The sequence below is a fragment of the Colias philodice genome, chromosome 7 (genome assembly GCF_061535455.1).
Source record: "Colias philodice isolate Cphi_HAF_F1 chromosome 7, ilColPhil1 Martin Lab GWU primary, whole genome shotgun sequence".
Lineage (NCBI taxonomy): Eukaryota > Metazoa > Arthropoda > Insecta > Lepidoptera > Pieridae > Colias > Colias philodice.
This window is the reverse complement of record NC_143092.1, coordinates 3739173-3758926: the sequence shown is the minus strand read 5'-3', so window position 1 is coordinate 3758926 and position 19754 is coordinate 3739173. Positions and strand designations below refer to the sequence as shown.

The 19754-nt window shown below is 33.7% G+C and overlaps 1 protein-coding gene across 2 annotated transcripts in view; it reads left to right on the top strand.

Annotated features, from left to right (window-relative positions):
• Positions 1 to 642: 642 nt before the first annotated feature.
• The window catches only part of Unc-76 (fasciculation and elongation protein Unc-76), a 50713-nt gene continuing 31601 nt past the window's right edge, over positions 643 to 19754 (top strand). Inside the window, exon 1 of one of the 2 annotated variants that reach the window (XM_089697038.1) lies at positions 643 to 1196. In XM_089697038.1, coding sequence (XP_089553164.1) covers positions 787 to 1196 — 410 coding nt within the window. In that variant the 5' untranslated portion in view covers positions 643 to 786. The remainder of the gene's footprint in view (positions 1197 to 19754) is intronic. The other variant, XM_089697039.1, reaches the window with a different exon arrangement.

Here is a 19754-nt window from a genome sequence, read left to right as displayed (position 1 = left end):
AACATCATGCAATAAATTATATCTATTATCTATCGAAGAATAAACATTATTAAAATTACGATTCTTAATGTTTAGTAAAATCGAAGCTTAGAACCTGCAAAGTGCAAATTTTATTATATCTTTTATATTTCAAGAAGACATATTGATCAATAAGATACCTACTTACTTATTATATTTCTGTGTTAAGTTAATTTTTTGTGAAATATGCGTAAAAAATGGTGTGTAAATATTTTTATTTAGGATAGGTTAGTAGTTAGGTAGTTAACTAATATTATATACTTAAGTACAAACGGGTTGAATAATAACAACTAGGTATAACAACATTGAATTTATAGAAACGACGAAATAGATTGCAGCGTTTGTATTTATTTGCTCAGCTATCTAAAAGTTTAGCTTTTTACTTTTTAGGCTTATGATATTTATATTTTATTATTTTATTTCTTTCAGATGCCCTAATAAAGTAACTACCTACCTATTTATTTATTGCGCGGAAAGTTTAAAACGTTGTATAAAAAAATCTAAGTTCATAATTAATTTAAAATTCAAATATCCCGCATTCTAAAGTTGAAAAGTTAAGGTTTTTCAGTTTACTTTATTAGCTAATTGCACTGAAGTTTGAACCTTGAGCGAATGAAAGCTGTGTGCAGCGTTGAGCCGATGAGCGCAGTGCGAGCGGCGCGGCGCGATCCACTACGTTGAGCGCAGTGCGTAGTGTTGAGTGCGCAGTGCTGAGTGCGCACGAAATTCAGTTTTCGCGCGGTAAACTGCGCGAGTAGACGTACGGTCATGCGAGAGTCGGCTAACAGGATGGCCGAACTCGAATTCGAGGCGCCGCTTGCCCAAATCGAAGATGCTGACGATTGTCTCTCCACTGCGGACTTTCCGCAGAAAACTATCAACGGCAATGACATAAAATTCAATAACATCAACAACCTAAAAAGTGAAATAGTCAAAAAGAAAATTGACTCCAACAAAATAAACGATAATGACGAACCGAAACCGGTGAAGTGTAAACAGGATAATATGCAAAATGGTGAGGGAGATAATTTTACGGAGACTTTCTCCGGCTCACTGGAGGATCTGGTGAACACGTTCGACGAGAAGATCACCAAGTGCTTCGGCAACTACGAGGAAAGCGTGGAGAAGCTGGCGCCGGTGCAAGTTCGTTCGCAGGAAGAAATTATGAACGAGTGCCAGTGAGTATTTGTTATCAGTTAATTAGTGAATTGTCTTAAAGTGATATCATCGGTTTAGTCATATTTGTAAACAATAAGCAGAAATTTTGTTCTTTGAACTATAAGGATAAATTCGGGGAATGGTAATGGAATAAATTACATAAAATTGTGTTATAAACAAAAAGGGCGGCTCTGCGCATGGCTGTAGTGGTTGCGGGATCGATCGATGTTTTACTTGGGGGTAACCAAGGGGTGCGTTGGGGTGGCATGACGCATCGTCACTCCCTGAGGGTTGTCAACTTTACTATTTTATCCCCAAATTAAAAGACCCCTCTAATGTTATATTTAATTAGAGAAACTATGCCAATGCAAATGCTGTAAACATTTTTGTCGTATGATAATACGACACGATACGCCTACCCTTTCGATTATTGGATGAATGAATTAAATTATTGTTTTATCAAACCCCTTTGTGTAGATAACAACAAAATATATACAAGACCAATAAAACCAATTAAATAAAAGACTTGGATAAAATAAATTTCTTTATCGTGAAATTCAATCATCCGTCCGTCACCATTTAAAGTTTCACCCATGGAAAAGTTATTTAAATTTTAAATAGCACCAGTAAACATAGATTCACAGAATAAATAAAAAGTAAATTGAAAGCCCTACATTGTTCCCATTTCGAGTTCAACGAAATGTCGACCAGACGCCAATCGCAATCTCGCGACAACGAATCCCACCCAATTACCCATATTAGTTTCACAGTTATTACTACGTGATACTAATAAGTACGAATTAATTATGACTATATACCTACCTAGTACTTTTTTAATTCGGTTGTAGGTACAAAATTGAGTTATATTTCAGGATCATTCGAATGGATGGAGCAATTTATATTCTTGGACTTGAAGTATTATTTTAACCGACTTTTCCAAAATAAGATACTTGGTAGGTAATAGGTATATTTTATTTTAGTGTATGTTATTTTCTGCTGTAAAAATAATAGGTAAATAATGAAAAGTATTTTTTTTTCATATTTACGATATAATGATATTTGATTACAATAAATTAAAAAATAAATAAATAGGTACTTTCATAATTCATTTCATTTATTCAGCAAAATAACACATAAAGTTACACATAAAGTTAATATCATAAACTTATTTGAGAAAATTATACAATAAAAATAGGAGGAACTCTTGTTATTCTAAGACTATTTTCAAGAGCATATTAATTAAGGACCTAGGTAGGTAGATGAATTATATAGTACCTATACCCACCTGTTTCATGAACATATTTTGCTTTCATGAACAACGTTTTATTTTCATAAAATCCAGCATCCATTAAAGTTTTCTCTCGCAATTATTAGATTCGATGACATTCAGAGACAAGAATCTCACAACCACAGACATATCTATATATATCTATATTTTCTAGACAAGTAGGTACATAGGTCTATACTGTATGCACAGAACAATATATGTATTATGTACATTTCTCTCGACTTTCCTTCAAGTAACAATCAAGCTCGTTTTTCACATAGAAGTGAGCTCAAACACAATTGTCTAGCTCTCACCGTCTGCCCATTGTTTTACCGAGATAAAGAAAAAAGAAATATCTTTTTTGTAAGTTCCACTATTAGTATACTACAACTCTGAAGTACGCTTACTACGCTAACTATGTAATATGTAGATTTGTATTAATGGACCTTACATTGTCTTTTCGATTAACATAGTAAGTATATTCAAAGTGGGTTGATTTGGAAATTAACAATATAAAATTAAAATATTTTACCTACATTTAAGAACGTATTCCTTTTTTATATAATATAATATTCTTTCAAATAAAATAAATTAGCCATATTATGATAACGTAAACCGAAACATATCTATAATATCGTAATAAATAATAATTAATAACTAGTGATGCAACGAATACTGCTTTTACGAATACGAATACGAATACGAATATCAAACCTACTATTCGGCGAAGAAAGAAAGACTTATTTATTTAATGAATGTTTGCTCTTTTAATAATTAAAATTTACAATAGGCAAATTTTTATTTAAAAAACATAAAATTCTTAGATTTTCTGGTTTTAGGCGATTTTTTTTCAGTCTGGATGTTTCCAGCCGTTGAAAAAAGTCTTTTCGAAGCGACTGTACATGGCTTCAGTGAAAAATATTTTTGGGCGAGTTTTTTCTGACTTGGAAAATGGACATCTTCTCGCCAAAAGGCCAGTGGATCAGCAGTCTCTGCACACGTCATATTTTTACGCGCGATTTTTAAATCTGTAGTAAATAGAGTTGCGTACAAAAATATTCGTTTTTAAATATTCGTATATTCGCCGAATACGAATATTCGGTAAATGTCTACTATTCGGCGGATACGAATATTCGTATTCGTATTCGTTGCATCACTAATAATAACTAATTGACGAAGTTTACAATTTTTATCTCCGACGGAACCTAGAAGGGTGCAACTATGCGTGTATTATCCAGCTTTTCAGATTCCATTTACAATAACAACTACCTATTTTAAAATATTATATAAACAAAAGTTTATTCTTTCGTGTCAAAATGAATATTTTGGAAGCTATCCAACGACCTACTTGCCCAAATGTCGGGGAAACCAATAAATCGAATTCGCAAACAGATGAGGGATGCATCCTGCTCCATTCATACCTCTAAACGAGTAATTAACCTATATTACAAAAATAAACTCTAAATAACATCTTTATTTCATTTTTATGAGTCGTACAATATTATTGTGAACTGTCCCACTTCGCGATCTCAGTTACATTGTTAACAAGTTTGTGTATTTTTATTGCATAATTCGTAACAATAGGTATGTTTACACATTTTATTTGTTATTATTTTGTTACTCACTACACGAATTGTTATATTTAAGACATTGACCACAGTCTGCATAATTATATTTAAACATTGTAATTTATTTGCACATTTACCTCCATACTAAGTAATACCACTAGTATTATATTATCTGTGGTAATACGTCTTAAATATTTGCTTGTAAATAAACACAAAGAAATAAGGCTTAATTCCCAACCAACCCTTTGACTGCATTAAAGGTAGCAACTGATCCTCAAACAACAGGTGCACGCATTGATTTCCCCGTGATTCGAACACATGTTAGCAGATGTCTGACCAGCTTGTGTCCGACACACCTTGCCGAATATCGGATCATATTGCAAATTATAACAATTGTATGTACGTATACATACTACCACTGCCCTGCGGCATAGCGTGATGGTATATCCTATTATCCTATTAATATTATAAACTAGCGGTCCGCCCCGGCTTCGCCCGTGGTACATGTTTACGTTTTCTCTACATAAAAACCATCCTCGTACTTCAAGGAATATAATAAAAAAAGAATTATCGAAATCGGTTCAGCCGTTCTCGAGTTATGCGCTTACCAACACATTTTGCGATTCATTTTTATATATAAGAAGATGTGAAAGTTTGTAAGTATGGATGAATGGATGTTTGTTACTCTTTCACGCAAAAACTACTGAACCGATTACAATGAATTTTAGCACACATATAGAGGGTAACTTGGATTAACACATAGGATAGGTTTTATCCCGGAAATCCCACGGGAACGGGAACTATGCGGGTTTATCTTTGAAAATGCGGGCGAAGCCGCGGGCGGAAAGCTAGTAGTCTATACTTTGTATAGACTACTAGCTTATACGTTGACCCGACCTGTTAGTAATACTCATGCAAAATTTGAAGTAAATCCATGCAGTTCTTTTTGAGTTTAGCTCGGACATCCATAGAGACAAACACACATACATTTTTAAATTTCATTATATGTATAGATTACCAGATAATTGGTTAGTTCCATTCATATTCATGCGATCGATAAGCATATCCGCTTCCAAATGCAACATCCGAAAATTAAATCAATTGAAACAATGAATCATGTTTATAATTTACTGCCTAATTTGAACGTGGCGAACAAATTATTATGTATATGCTATTAGCTTGAAATTATATTAATTATTTCATTATCAAAAGTTATGGCATTGATGCTCATAAATATTGGATTCACGTATCATATTTTCCTTCACGATTTATCAACACTGTTTGGTATATGTACAATAAAGAATAAATAAATAAATAAATAAATATAAACTCATTTCAATAACACTCCAAATAATACCAGTTATTAACTTATAACGTCGTTATTATCTACTGAATATACAAGCTCAAAATCAAAATGCAACAAGCGCAATGAACCGCGGTACGATATTCAGAACTTTCTACAAAAAATTATGAAATATAAACGAGATCGTATACATTCTCCGTTCTATTTAGTATTCATGGGGCTTTTTGCATTATCATCGAGACGAGCGTGGCACACGACTCACGTCCGTCATCGTGCACCCCATTTTGAATACTAAACATCTTTATCATTTATTAAAAAAACAACCATAAACAAAACAAAACTCCAGCAAAATGGTTATAGTTTAAGACGTGGTCTGGATATAACTTCTATTCCGTTTAAATCATTGCCAGTTGTCAACTCATGCTGGGGTAATTATGCCATTTAAAACAGAACTGGTATAAATGTTCTACGAGTGCATTTATCTTGATATTTTATTTTATGGTCAATGCATTTAAAATGGAACCAGTATCATCTATCACAAATTGGATACCAATACGAGATAAGAATACGTGGTCACTATAAAAAATATCAAAAAAGTCGTACAAGTTTCCCATGCAGCAATTACAAAAAAATCAGTTTAGTGCAAAATTCAATACGACCCATATTGGTATGTAAAGCAGTCATTAAGCTCATATGTTAAGCCAACGATGAAAATATTTCACCCACATTCTTGTAAGGCGACACGTCAGCTTATTACCCACATCACCACCCTCAGACCAAACGCAAACACGCTCAAGAATGCAGTCGAGGATTTCATCCGACACAAATGCTATATTTTGTTAGCAGTTAACACATTGTGCGTGTGTAACCTGTGACCTTAGCTGTACCCAAACAGATTTCGTAACGCTTCTCGGTTTCCAAGCAGTAAATATATTGATATACTTGCGCTTGCGTGCTGGTACCAATAATTACTGCTTAATTGGACTGGCCTTCCTGAATATGACCACTTTCTAAAACATTGGAGTATAATTTCGCTTGTTTATTGAAAAGTGAAATTGTATCGTGAACTTGACGGACCAATACCAAAATGCAATATAATAACTATAACTTGAATATAATTGAAAAATAAAAGAGCAGTGTTATTTTTCAGTTTCTGTTCTATATCTGTGATTATCTAACACCAACAATTTTTTACTAGAACCCTTTGATTATTTACACAATGTTACTAAATCGAATTGGCACTCTTCCCAACAGCTTTTAAATGAAGACAACCTAAACTCCAATAAGTTTGAGAAGATTAAATATAGCGTTATCGTTTGTGTATTGTTGAGATTTAAGAATTATTACTGTTACAAGTATTCTACTGAAGTTTAAGTGATTGATCAATCAATCAATTAAACTTCAGTAGAATACTTGACTATTTGACTATTTTCAGCTACGCACTATTACATCCTTTTTTCATATGCAAATACGAAAATATGAATACACTACCATTTGACTAGAGAGACGATTGCGACTTCTTTCCTGGACCAAACTTCGACTTTATAATTTTTTTTACCTTTGTCCATATTTTTATCCACCAAGACAAGATGCCTATTTACGTAAACCTAGACGATTTTAAATAACCATATATTTACTCAATAAACTACAATGACAAGTAAAGTCATGAAAAAGAACCATCGTTTAATCCTATTTAAGGATACATGCTAAAGATTTTATGTGCTCAGGCCTCAGACTTACGACCATTGATTAGTTATGGTTGCTCGATTATGCAAAAACTAATCAGCTGATTGTTGGTTAGCCCATAGTAATCTTATAATGTATCTGACATTATGGCTTGTTCCAACTTATAGGCTATTTTTTGTCCGAGTACCACACAAGCTAAGCCGCGGGGCGTATAAAAATATGGAGCTCCATTTCAATCATTTAAATTGCAAAATAAAACCAAGCTGCAGTTTTATCAACAATCCGCAGCGGATGCCCTAGATACAGTGAACACAAATTATCAGAGACCTGCAGCTTGTAATTTACATATTTGCATTTTAAGTAAACGCTCAGTATTTTTTCTTCCGCATACCTAGGTATCTGTGGAGACCGTTTTAAAATTACGTACCGTTATATTTGACTAATTTTAAAAATTGTTTCCATTATTTAAATTGGAATACGAGCGAATAATGGAATGAGAAAATGTACTTACAGAATAATTTGTAGATTAAAAAGGTCTATTCTGGTACAACAATGTGATTTGACCCGATCTTAAATACCGCATCTTAAGGAAGCGTAATATCTTGAAGTCATTTGATATGATCGGCTTCCCTCTTCAATGTAATATCGAATACAATCAAATAAGGAGTTCATATCCTTATATCACCTACGCATGCGGGTCGGGGTGAACAACCTCTATTTCGCGAAGACTTGCCCGCATACAAGATATTTGTACCCGCAATATCACAAACATGGCAACTAAGTACAAGTTTCCCGGAATTCCAAAACCAGTTTCCAGCCAGTAAAAAAATTTATGATGTAAATCCTGTCATAAGAAAGCGGGTGTTAATTGTTAAGTTATAGATGGCCCTAAAATTACGTAACGTTAAATCGAAGAACCTTTAGTATAGGCATAGTCATTAATTTTATGAAGAAATATAAGAGGTATAAGCGGAGGTCGTTTCGATTCCATTCGATATGATAAGATCGAAGATTTAAGGGCATCGTAATATTCAAAGTAAAGAATCATGTATCAATCATAATGTATACAGGTACTTTCTTTGTACGGCACTTTTATTTCGGCTCTAAAACTTTCAAAGAAACACAATACACTTCTGTTTTAAGTTATAACTTACACAACAGACAAAGCACCATAAAACACCATTAAATTTTATTCGTAAACTTCAAACGATTCTTTAATTGGAATTCTGGATCTTACGACAACATATTGAAAATTACATTCATCATAAAGTTTTATAAATCTAATAAACACAGTGATTGAACTTAATTTATAATCAAATTTAAATTCAGGTACAGCTACTACATATCAAAGGTACTGTCCCAAAACGTTTACGTAGGTAGAATTTGACCGGTGCTTTAGTATGAACGAAACTTGTAAAGATTACTTCCATTACTTTATCTACCACGAAGAGGCATTAATGCATCTTAAACGATGAAAGTGCGTGGGTGAATAACACGAGGTTGTTTGTATTTAACGATTATTCGATTGAGTGACCGCGATAATCGAATCGGGAGACAAAAGCGTGATGCTTTGTTCCAATAAATTGTCTTGGCCCTTATTGTAACTGAAGTTCTATTATTGAGATAACATTTGGGTACCGTTATTCTGTTATGAAAGAATAATGTAACGATTAAATATTGGATTCTATTGTAAACGTAATTTTGAAATATGTAATATCTTTGGGTTCGATTGAGCCATTGTTGAGCTCAGAGATTTTTAAATATGTTTGATTATTAAGAAAGTATTTTAATGTCGCTGTTGCTTATATACCTAAAGTAGATTCTGGTTCGCTATCAGGTAACGCACTCTTGTTCCAATTTGATAAATCTTTTATACCTTGTTCAAGAGATACGTGCGAATATTGCAAATGCATTTGTCACGTTCGTAAAAATCACTGATTAGGTGAAAGTAATTTCATTTTCTCCAATTTCTAACAAGGTAAAAATACATCAATCTATTCTAAGGTGCGGTTTGCAATTGCACGGTCGAGTAAGCCATTGTAACGACAGCTTTTAGTAATGTTTTCATTTTGAATACAATTCACTGGCCATTCAATAGAGCCTGATGAGCACATAATGGATTGTTTTAGGGTGACATTTGAATGGTGGATACACGCTTTTAACTCCAATTATGACTCAATCATTTGCCTAACAAGTGAACGCCTAGTAAAAAGGTTTCAAATGGTAGATATCATTTCACCAATATTTTTTTCTATCTTCATGGCAAGATACGTATGAACTTTTTGTTATTTGTGTATAATGTACATCATAGAACACATAATACAGAACATTGTTAAGAATTTAAAACCTTCAGAAAAATATTCGAGTTAATATAGTTAGTTCACATATTGAGATTTAACACAGTAAAAATTCACTAAGATAAAGGGAAAATAAACACATTTCTGCAATCGTTTGATTGTAGGTTATCGCTTTAATCTGGCAGCAATTGTGACCTAAAGCAATACCATATATTTCATAAAGTTCATAGACTTTACCATATTCGTAAAGACAAATTAGAAGTTAAATAGACTTCAGAGGTGACAAACTACTTTCCGAAAAGGGTATGAGACCCAAATATTTCTATACAATGTATATGGGCTTCACTTGGTAGGCTATTTGAATATACTTCACACTATATTTAGCATTTTGTTTTGCACTACGTAATACTATTATCAAGGCAGACCTGACGTGTGACACATCGTGGCCATATGTCGCGGTTTCCTTGAATTTACCCACATACATACAACATCGAAGCATACAACCAACATATTTACCTCCGCTAAGAATCCCTTTGTAAACATAAGAATAGAAACTAGAATTATGATGGTCGAGTTCAAGATAAATATTTAATAATTCGATTTATTGTCTAATTTTAGTCCCAATCTCTTGTTATTTCAAGTCCATTTATAATAGGCATTGTTATCATAAATTTTAACTATCACTTGTATAACAGGCACGCATCTCAACTACGTCCCTAATATATTTCAATGAATTTCACATTGAGAGTGACGAGGCAAAATGCAAGATGGAAGAATCACTGCAATTGGCTTGAATGGTTAGTGTGTACTGCGGACGGATCCGAGTTACGATTGACGTTTTTCAATCATGATAAATGATTATGACCCATATTGTACTACTAACTAGGTCTTTATATTCTGTTTATTTTTTAACATGATTGCGCATTTTGCTCGTCTTTTACCAAACTTTTTTATTTAACATTAATTTCTTGTCTGTTTTACACTGTGTGTATACTAAACTACTGAATTTGTCACAGTTTAAAATTTTAAACTTATTTTGTATGTTTATACAAACTGCCCAAAATGCAAGGTGGGCGGTGGCTTAGGTGGTCTTACCTGCGCATTTCGGATATGATGCCCATAAAAATATTGTTACAATACAGGAGAACACAAATACCGTGTGTTATGTTTAAAAATTAAAACATATTTCCTTAAACCAGAATACGATCGTAAAACGTCACGTAATGGATGGTTTATTTATCCAATACCCATCGTAATCACTTAATGGGGCCGTATATCATTCTTCACAGTTTTTTTTAATCGGTATGCCCCAACTCCGGTTAACGCAGTAATAATTCTGTTCACATGTAATTTTGAAACATGCGTAGTGTATGCGTAGTCTCCGCTGACCTTCCATCAATCTAAAATAGATTGGTTGGCTGTGAGGTGGGTTTGAACTTGTAAATGATACTCCTGCGCAGTACTGAATACTGGTTTCGAAGCTTCGGAGGCAGTTTTCTTTATCGGGCTGTAGAGCGGATAAGATTTGCAGAAATTATTTCTGCAACTGTTTTATTTGAAATTATAGCGGCAGGTATCAGGTGGTCCATGGTTATTGTATCTATAGAAAAAAAAATAGGAGAAATACAATACTAAATTTGGAACTGCTACATACAAGTACAGATAAAGCCAATCCCTAGTTAATAAGTTGTCACAAAAGATTACGTTGACGGTCTCAAAAAAAACCCAGCAGGTTTCGTATTACGTTTGGAAATATGAATGCTTATTTCCATATCCACCTGCGATAGCCTTTAAAACTTGTTCTTCCTAATATTAGTGCAGCTGATTGTATTTTAAAATAGTTGTAAAAGTTGGCTAATACCAAGCTGTAAAACGTATTCTAAGAAAATTATCTAGAAATATCAGAGCATGAACATCGAAGAGTTCTACAAAAAGAAACGGTTATATTTTATAATATCGGACCACGTTATCTAATTTAACACGATAGATCTCCGTTGATTGATGGCTGCGATAAAGTGATCTTCACTTCTAAGTCGTTTTTGCTTATTATAGGTTGATGCCGCTTGATGCTCTCCGGCTAGACCGTTATGTCACAAAGACAAACACATGTAGGAAGTGGCAGGACAAAAAATACCCTGTACTTATGTGATTTTAAACGATGTGCTATGCGGCCAGTGAGAAGGATTGAAACAACTGTAAATTTCAAGTAGGTAGATAGTAGCCTCTTTTTCTTTGTTCTGCAAATATCAGTAATTTTTATGTACATATGGAACCTCTTGAAGATCTTTTTAAACAAGTTTTACACAGTGAATAGACTCGAAATTCACAAGCAATCTGTAATTGTAATTTTAAGCAAAAGGTCACCGACATTCGTTAGTTTAAAAATGTGTGATTATTTTAATAGCCCTCAATCTTGTTCAATTTTACCAGATTCAAATTAATAGTCATCCTAATCGACCAATTACTAATACTACAAAATATGCTATATTATATATTATTTAGTATTGGCCACATGGCAAAGGTTCGTATAAACTGAAAAACTTTGTTTCTCAGTTGATTTCTTAAGAATCTTTCGCATTGACGTTGATTACCTCAGCGTTCCCAGTGTTGTTTATAAATACAGCCACTAGTGGGTTATTCGCGATATTCACGTCATCCCATCTGGATTGTTTGTATGACCGCAAGTATGACTAAAACTCTAATATTCCCTGTTGTATGAATGAGTAATATTGTACTGAGTATTCAATAAACGCGTTGTTTCATTAATTGTGCTCCAGTAGATACCACAAACCGCTAAAAAATGTAGAAAATTCTAGTACTTACTTAACATTTTTTGTATGATGTCGACTATGTTAAATCGTTACAATATTTTATATATTTATAGAACTAGAAATACGGTTAAAAATTAACTAAATTGTCCATAAAAATTACAAATATGCCAAGAAAGATTCATACAAAGAAAACAAGATACAATTTGTTGTGATAATTTAAACGTTCTCTCTTTTCTGTTGTGCTATCAATATTCTGTACAACCTTAAATATACCTATAGGTACTTACTTTCCAGTAACAGCAAGTCCTCGATAAAACTGGAAATCTGCAATCTTACGTGCTCAGATACGCGTAACCTTGCCAAACAGTCTTTCAAGGACGAGATCCGTCGCCCTTTCATCCGGCCTATCAAAAGACCCTCCCACCTCGCCACCCCACCCCACGCATGCCGGTAATGGATAAGAAAGACAAAAAGATCTTCAAAGAATGATTTATGCCTTATGGTCTTCAGACACGCTGTAAAGAACCTCACAAGTTGCTAGACTTAATTTTGAACGCTTCGCCTGCAATGTCCTGCTCATCCCCAGGACATAAGATTGGTCACGCACCTCTTCCATCCTTTTCACTCTCCTAAACGGCTTTATTAAAGGCCACCACTTCAAGTTGAACTTCAAAGGCTTGACGGGGCTTTTAGATTTAGTCGGCTTACAGCGTCTTTATCTTTGCACAAGTTGCGAACTGTAAATCCATGTCTTAAAGGGAACTTTGCACCATACATATTTGTCTGTTTTAAATAACTCTAGACGTCAGCTGAAAGTAACTTTGCTAATCGTCTTCCTTAAAATAGTCTGGAATTTCCTTGCCTGGCGTCCGCTCCTGACAGTATATTAATGTTATGGTATTCGCTACATCGATGATAATAAATAATTGTATACTGCGAAGTGAAACATTATCTACCGGGGTATATGAATAAAGTGGAGAATGTAAGTACCACTAATTTGCAATGCAGGCTGAAATAAATAAAGAAATTGATCGTTTTACAAATTATAGTCTGCCTATTAAAGATAAACGCAGTTTGTTCTCGGTTTCTATGGAACTTTTATAAATGTAAATGTAATCTAAAATATAAACAGCTACACTATGCATTAAAAAATTAAAATTGAGATAAATTCACAATCACGAATAGGTACGTAATAGCTATACAATTAATCACGATGTAGTTTGTAAATTGTCTACAAAAGTAAATGTAACATAAAACATAGTTGTACTTGTATAATAGATCATACGCTATTAAACGACGTGTTGTAATCTCAAAATTTATCAGCACATCACCAGCCGACAAATCTGTTACATAATCATATGTAAGATGTAATTAAAAATCGTATTACGGTATTGTGGTCGATATAATTGCTGTACGCCGCTTGGGGATTAAATTCCCGTGTTAGCAGTGGCGTAGCTATCATAGGGCCAGGTGGTGCAGTGCACCAGGGCCCCGGAGCTCAGGGGGCCCTCAAACCTCAGCTTTGAAAAAAAAAAGTGTGTGCGTGTAACCTTTACGCGCGATTGAAGTAAAACGCACATGTCAATATAACCTTGTTATTGAATATTATAAAATGTCGCAATTGTCAGAAAATTTATTTTTAATTTACTTATTTTAAAAGTAATAAATATACAAGTATATTTAGAGATTTTCAAAAAATTTTGCAATTTAAAATAATGTTTTTAAAACTGTTGAATTTTTCATTCACTTTGCTATTCACAATTGATCCGTTTGAAAATTTGAAAATAAATAATCCTAATTGATTATGATATTTGCCACTAGCTGGCGTATAAGTCAAGAAGCGTGTAGTATATGACATAATATACTTACAACCAATCAGAATTATTATTTTTAAATGGCGGAAACTACACAGCGTTACTTCCGTCAGAAAAAAAATCTGAGTTACTCCCTAGTCGCGCCTAAAGAAGTTTTACTTCAAAAAAATATTTTTTTTAATAAAAAAAAAAAATTTACGACACACTAAATTCATCAATGTTTCCAGTAAAAGTGTTCAACTGTCAAAATTGGATGACATCACTGATTTTCATACTGTACGCAGCAGCAACGGTTACAGTGTTACTAATAAATAATTAAATAATGTCCTATAATATTTATTTTATTTATTTAGTATTGACTACCCTCTCAAACACCGAACGGCCCGATCGGGCCGCGCTATGACGAATTACGCCATTCTGTTAAACATCGTGCGGCCCGATCGCGCCGCGCTTCCTCATTCGACTTTGGACGAAATCATTGGACGAAACAACGGATAAATTGAAAAAGTATAGAAATGACTTCGAGTCCTTCAAATCCAAGGCCACCGAAACCGCGAGAAAATACGATATCGATACTACCTTTCCAGAAAAGCGACGAAGAAAAACTAAAAAGCATTTCGATGAATTGGCTTCTGATCACCGATTCGAAAACCAGGAAGAAGTATTTAGAGTAACTGTTTTCAACAATGTACTCGACATAATAATCAATCAGTTAGATGCGCGTTTTATTGGTATGAGTGCAGTTTGTAAATCGTTCGACTTCCTGATGCCAAAAAACTTGCTTAGCTGGAATGAAACGATTTTACTCGAGAAATGTGATCAGTTTCAGAAGAAATATTGCGATATAATTGGACCCAATTTCTCGCTCCAATTTCTTAATGTATATCATCTGATTCTCCCTCAATTGATGGAGACGTGGTCTATTCGCCAGCTTTGCAAAGAAATTATAACAAAATTTGGCGTGCTCGAATGTGACCTTACGGAAGTGTATACAGCGATGCTACTGTTTCATACAATTCCTGTTACTTCCGCGGCAGCAGAAAGATTTTTCAGTAAACTGAAGATTATAAAAAAATATTTAAGAAACAGCATTCGACAAGATCGCCTCCGACATTTATCGTTAACTAGCTTTCCACCCGCAGCTTCACCCGCGCAGGCAAAGAAAAACCCGCATAGTTCCCGTTCCCGTGGGATTTCCTGGATAAAACCTATCCTATTTCCCGGGATAAAAAGTAGCCTATCTCGGGTATCAAAATATCTCTATACCAAATTTCATGCAAATTGGTTCAGTAGTTAAGGCGTGATTGAGTAACAGACAGACAGACAGAGTTACTTTCGCATCCATACTAATATTATAAAGCTGAAGAGTTTGTTTGTTTGAACGCGCTAATCTCAGGAACTACGGGTCCGATTTGAAAAATTCTTTCGGTGTTAGATAGCCCATTTATCAAGGAAGGTTATAGGCTATATATCATCATCCTAAGACCAACAGGAGCGGAGCAATACGGGTGAAACCGCGTGGCACAGCTAGTTTATAATATTAGTATGGATTGCAATAGAAAATGAGACGGCATCAAACTTGGATTTGAGTGAAATTATAGACGAATTCGCAAAAATTAAAGCGCGCAAGAGATTGTGAATTGGGCGGGGAATTCTGTTAAAAATCGTTTTTTCCATTAATTAATCTCATCTGTATAATAAATATTCTATACTAGAGGTCCGCCCCGGCTTCGCCCGTGGTACATATTTCGCAATAAAAGGTAGCCTATGTCCTTTCTCGGGTATCAAAAGATCTCCATACCAAATTTCATGCAAATTGGTTCAGTAGTTTAGGCGTGATTGAGTAACAGACAGACAGACAGAGTTACTTTCGCATTTATAATATTAGTATGGATTGTCATGTGCGTCGTTGTTTATTTATTCCCTTTTTCTTCTATTAAACACATGGAGATTCTAATCGAGACGATGTATGGATTTAGCCTACTAGGGATAAGTTCACTTACTGTTTTCTATTCTTAATCTTATCAATAATTTTGAAGGCAAATACCTATAAGTTCATACTACGCGGAAAGAGAGGAGGAGGAGGGCCCGATTCTTTCCCTATGCACCAGGGCCCTTGTCCCCCTAGCTACGCCACTGCGTGTTAGATGTATATTAACAATATATGCAGTAAATGTATCGTGAAAATATGACTTGTATTATCTTGATTCACAATCTTATTCATTTTTGAAGCACATTACATGACATGACCGTTGTATAATGTTGCTCATAATAAAACCGAATCCTTGGCTGAGAGAAATGACGTAACTTACACGTCTCGAGTACTAAAGTAAGGCAAAGAAAGCCCACTTCGATCGGACTGGATCGGACAATCCGGTAACCGGTTTGACCGCCGCAGATCCTGGCAGAGTCGAGAACAGTGTATGAATAATTTTGGATAATAAACTTTGCAATCAGAATAAAATGAAGTTTTCAAGGAATCTGGGTTGTTATAAATTGGCACATCTCTTGTTTTATGAGACGAACTCAAATAAGTTTTCCAGGGATTTGATTGTTCATTCGAACTTTTAATATTTTACAGAAATCGCAAATTATTAACCGACGGCGACGGTATAAATCTTTACGGACATAATATATATTTATTTATTTTTCGTCAAACTATAAAGATGAAGTTATCTCAAGTGAGTTAGTTAGTTTCTCCTTACTTGGTATAACCGTTTTTAGATTGCATGTCGATAACGCAAATGTAGGTTTATGTAATAAAACTAAACTTAATGTAGGCAGAGAAAGTACGATTACATTTACAGAAAAGGCTATAGAATCCTAATGCGCACGTGTTTATCGCATAATGCCTATAAAAAATATAGCACAATAAAATGATATAAAGCATTTTTATAACGCGACTTTTACCGCAGTACAAAATACATACCTATATTAAATTTCATAATAATGCGATTACAATTACTTTATCTGTACTTTTTCTTGTTTATCTTCGGGAGAAATAGATTTTCTTGCTTCGAAGGTTGCGACAATTGTGAAAATATAATCCTTTTAAGCATATTATTCTGCAATTCAGTGTATCTGTCTTATGTACAGGCTAATTGTATTATCTGCGAGTTAAACAATTGTTATGCACAATAACATTTGTGTATCTTACGTTATATTTGGGTTTGTTATTCACTATAAATGCCACTTACGTTATATTTGGTTTTAGGAACAATATTTAAATCATTTATTAAGCAATTCTTCAGTTGTGAAAACAACTTGCATAAGTTATAATAATATTGAAATAGAACAACACGTGATTAAACAATATTACAAATAGGGATGTAACGATACCGATACCGATACCGATATATCGGCCGATTAATCGGCAAGCCGATATATCGGTATCGCCGATAATAAAACAACCGATACCGATATCAAACAATTCAAAAAACCGCGCCCAATGAACGATGCGGGAGGCCGCCCACGCGTGCGCACTTTGTTTTCTGAAAAAACTCTACCAATAGTAAACTTTTATTAGGTACTGATTGTATGTGTATTACTTAAAGTTTAACTGACTTTGTAAAATAATAATACTAAAATAAATGGTTTTGTTGTTTTTTGATTTGGCATTTTTATTTAAAATAATACGATTAACAGTTGAGTCTCTGTTAAATGCTGGTAATTTTTTATGCATAATTCACTATTTATTTTTCTACCAAGCCATCGATATCGGTATCGGTATCGGTATCGCCGATACATTACTACAAATATCGGTATCGGTATCGTATCGGCAAAATCATGTATCGTTACATCCCTAATTACAAACATTACATTTTGATTAAAGATTTATTAAACTCAGAGTAGCAACAACTTTAGATAAACGCCTTACTTTTTGAAATTAAATATGAACATACTATTTAAAAAGTTAATTTGGCGAGAAATTAATTAAAAATGAGGTTATAAAAATGTAAGTTCTGTTATAAATTTCTCTTATTTAAATAAGTTAAAACGCATAAAACTACAAGTTCATACGATAGAAAATAGTAACAGTTAAGTTAATATATATTATATTATGTATTATGTTTGTGCCAGTGACTTCAATAAACTATTTTCCTCGCGTGCATTGCAGAAGCCAATAAACATAATCTTTCATAATCTCGTCAATTGTCATTGCTTATTATCTTTATTTATAAGTAATAATATAAGAGCCCACGACGGCCAGACTTTCCTTTCTTTCGGAAAGTTGAAAGTTTCTCTGTATATGTCTCCGATACAGATAAGAACGACTAGCGATTATCAAGTCTGGGTTGTGGTTACTTTGGCAGGAAACAGGTAGTAAGGGTGTATAAAATTGTACCTAACTTTCATTATAGTTTAAAAGCTAAATTTTATATATGTTACTTGGGGACCTATAAAAAGACATTACCTTAAGAGCCAGACAGTCTTCATGGTTCTTACATCTAGCCAGACACATTTAAAAAATAACTAACATATCATCAAATTCACATAACTACCTAAAAGCGTAACAAATATGAAATAACCCACTAAAAACATTAGTTAATTATAATTATTAAAAAAATAAAAGTATAATATATAAGTAATAAAGTTATTACTTATCTTTTACTTAGACTTATGTTGATGGAATTTCACGTATCCCGATGACTTTTTTATTGTGTCATCGAGATACGTGAAATTTCATCAACATAAACCCCCGTAAAAGATAAGTAATAACTTTATTACTTATATATATTATACTTTTATTTTTTTAATAATTATAGTTAACTAATGTTTTAGTGGGTTATTTCATATTTGTTACGCTTTTAGGTAGTTATGTGAATTTGATGATATGTTAGTTATTTTTTAAATGTGTCTGGCTAGATGTAAGAACCATGAAAACTGTCTGGCTCTTAAGGTAATGTCTTTTTATAGGTCCCCAAGTAACATATATAAAATTTAGCTTTTAAGCTATAATGAAAGTTAGGTACTATTTTATACACCTTCACAACCTGTTTCCTGCCAAAGTAACCACAACCCAAACTTGATAGTCGCTGGTCGTTCTTATCTGTATAGGAGACATATACAGAGAAACTTTCAACTTTCCGAAAGAAAGGAAAGTCTGGCCGTCGTGGGCTCTTGATCTATAACAATTACTACATATATTGTAAAAATACATATATACAATATTTTCTTTAATAGTTCTTCTACTAGCGGAGACAAATAAAAAGGTCGGCTAACCCGTTTTCATAAAATTATATTTTAACGAAATAAAAAGAAAGATAAGTATTCGTATATGTATTACGTACTATTAAAAAACTCACACTATATTCAGTGCCAGCAAATTATCTAATATCTCAAGATAAATGGCCTTCATCTTATATATAAAATTCTCGTGTCACAATGTTAGTCTGCATACTCCTCCGAAACGGGTGGACCGATTCTCATGAAATTTTCTGTGCATATCGGGTAAGTCTGAGAATCGGCCAACATCTATTTTTCATATGTACCACGGGCGAAGCCGGGGCGGGCCGCTAGTCTTATATATAAAATTCTCGTGTCACAATGTTAGTCTGCATACTCCTCCGAAACGGGTGGACCGATTCTCATGAAATTTTCTGTGCATATCGGGTAAGTCTGAGAATCGGCCAACATCTATTTTTCATATGTACCACGGGCGAAGCCGGGGCGGACCGCTAGTAAAACTATAATTGTTTACCGACACTACGTTTATTTTGCATTTATCGTTTAATTATTATGTAAAACTAATATTATAATTTATTTTATTTAATATTAACGTAATTATTTTAATAAGAAACCAAATACCTAAAAGAGCTCATAATTGCTGATAAATATTTTATATTGATATGAATTTTATACACGAAATCGT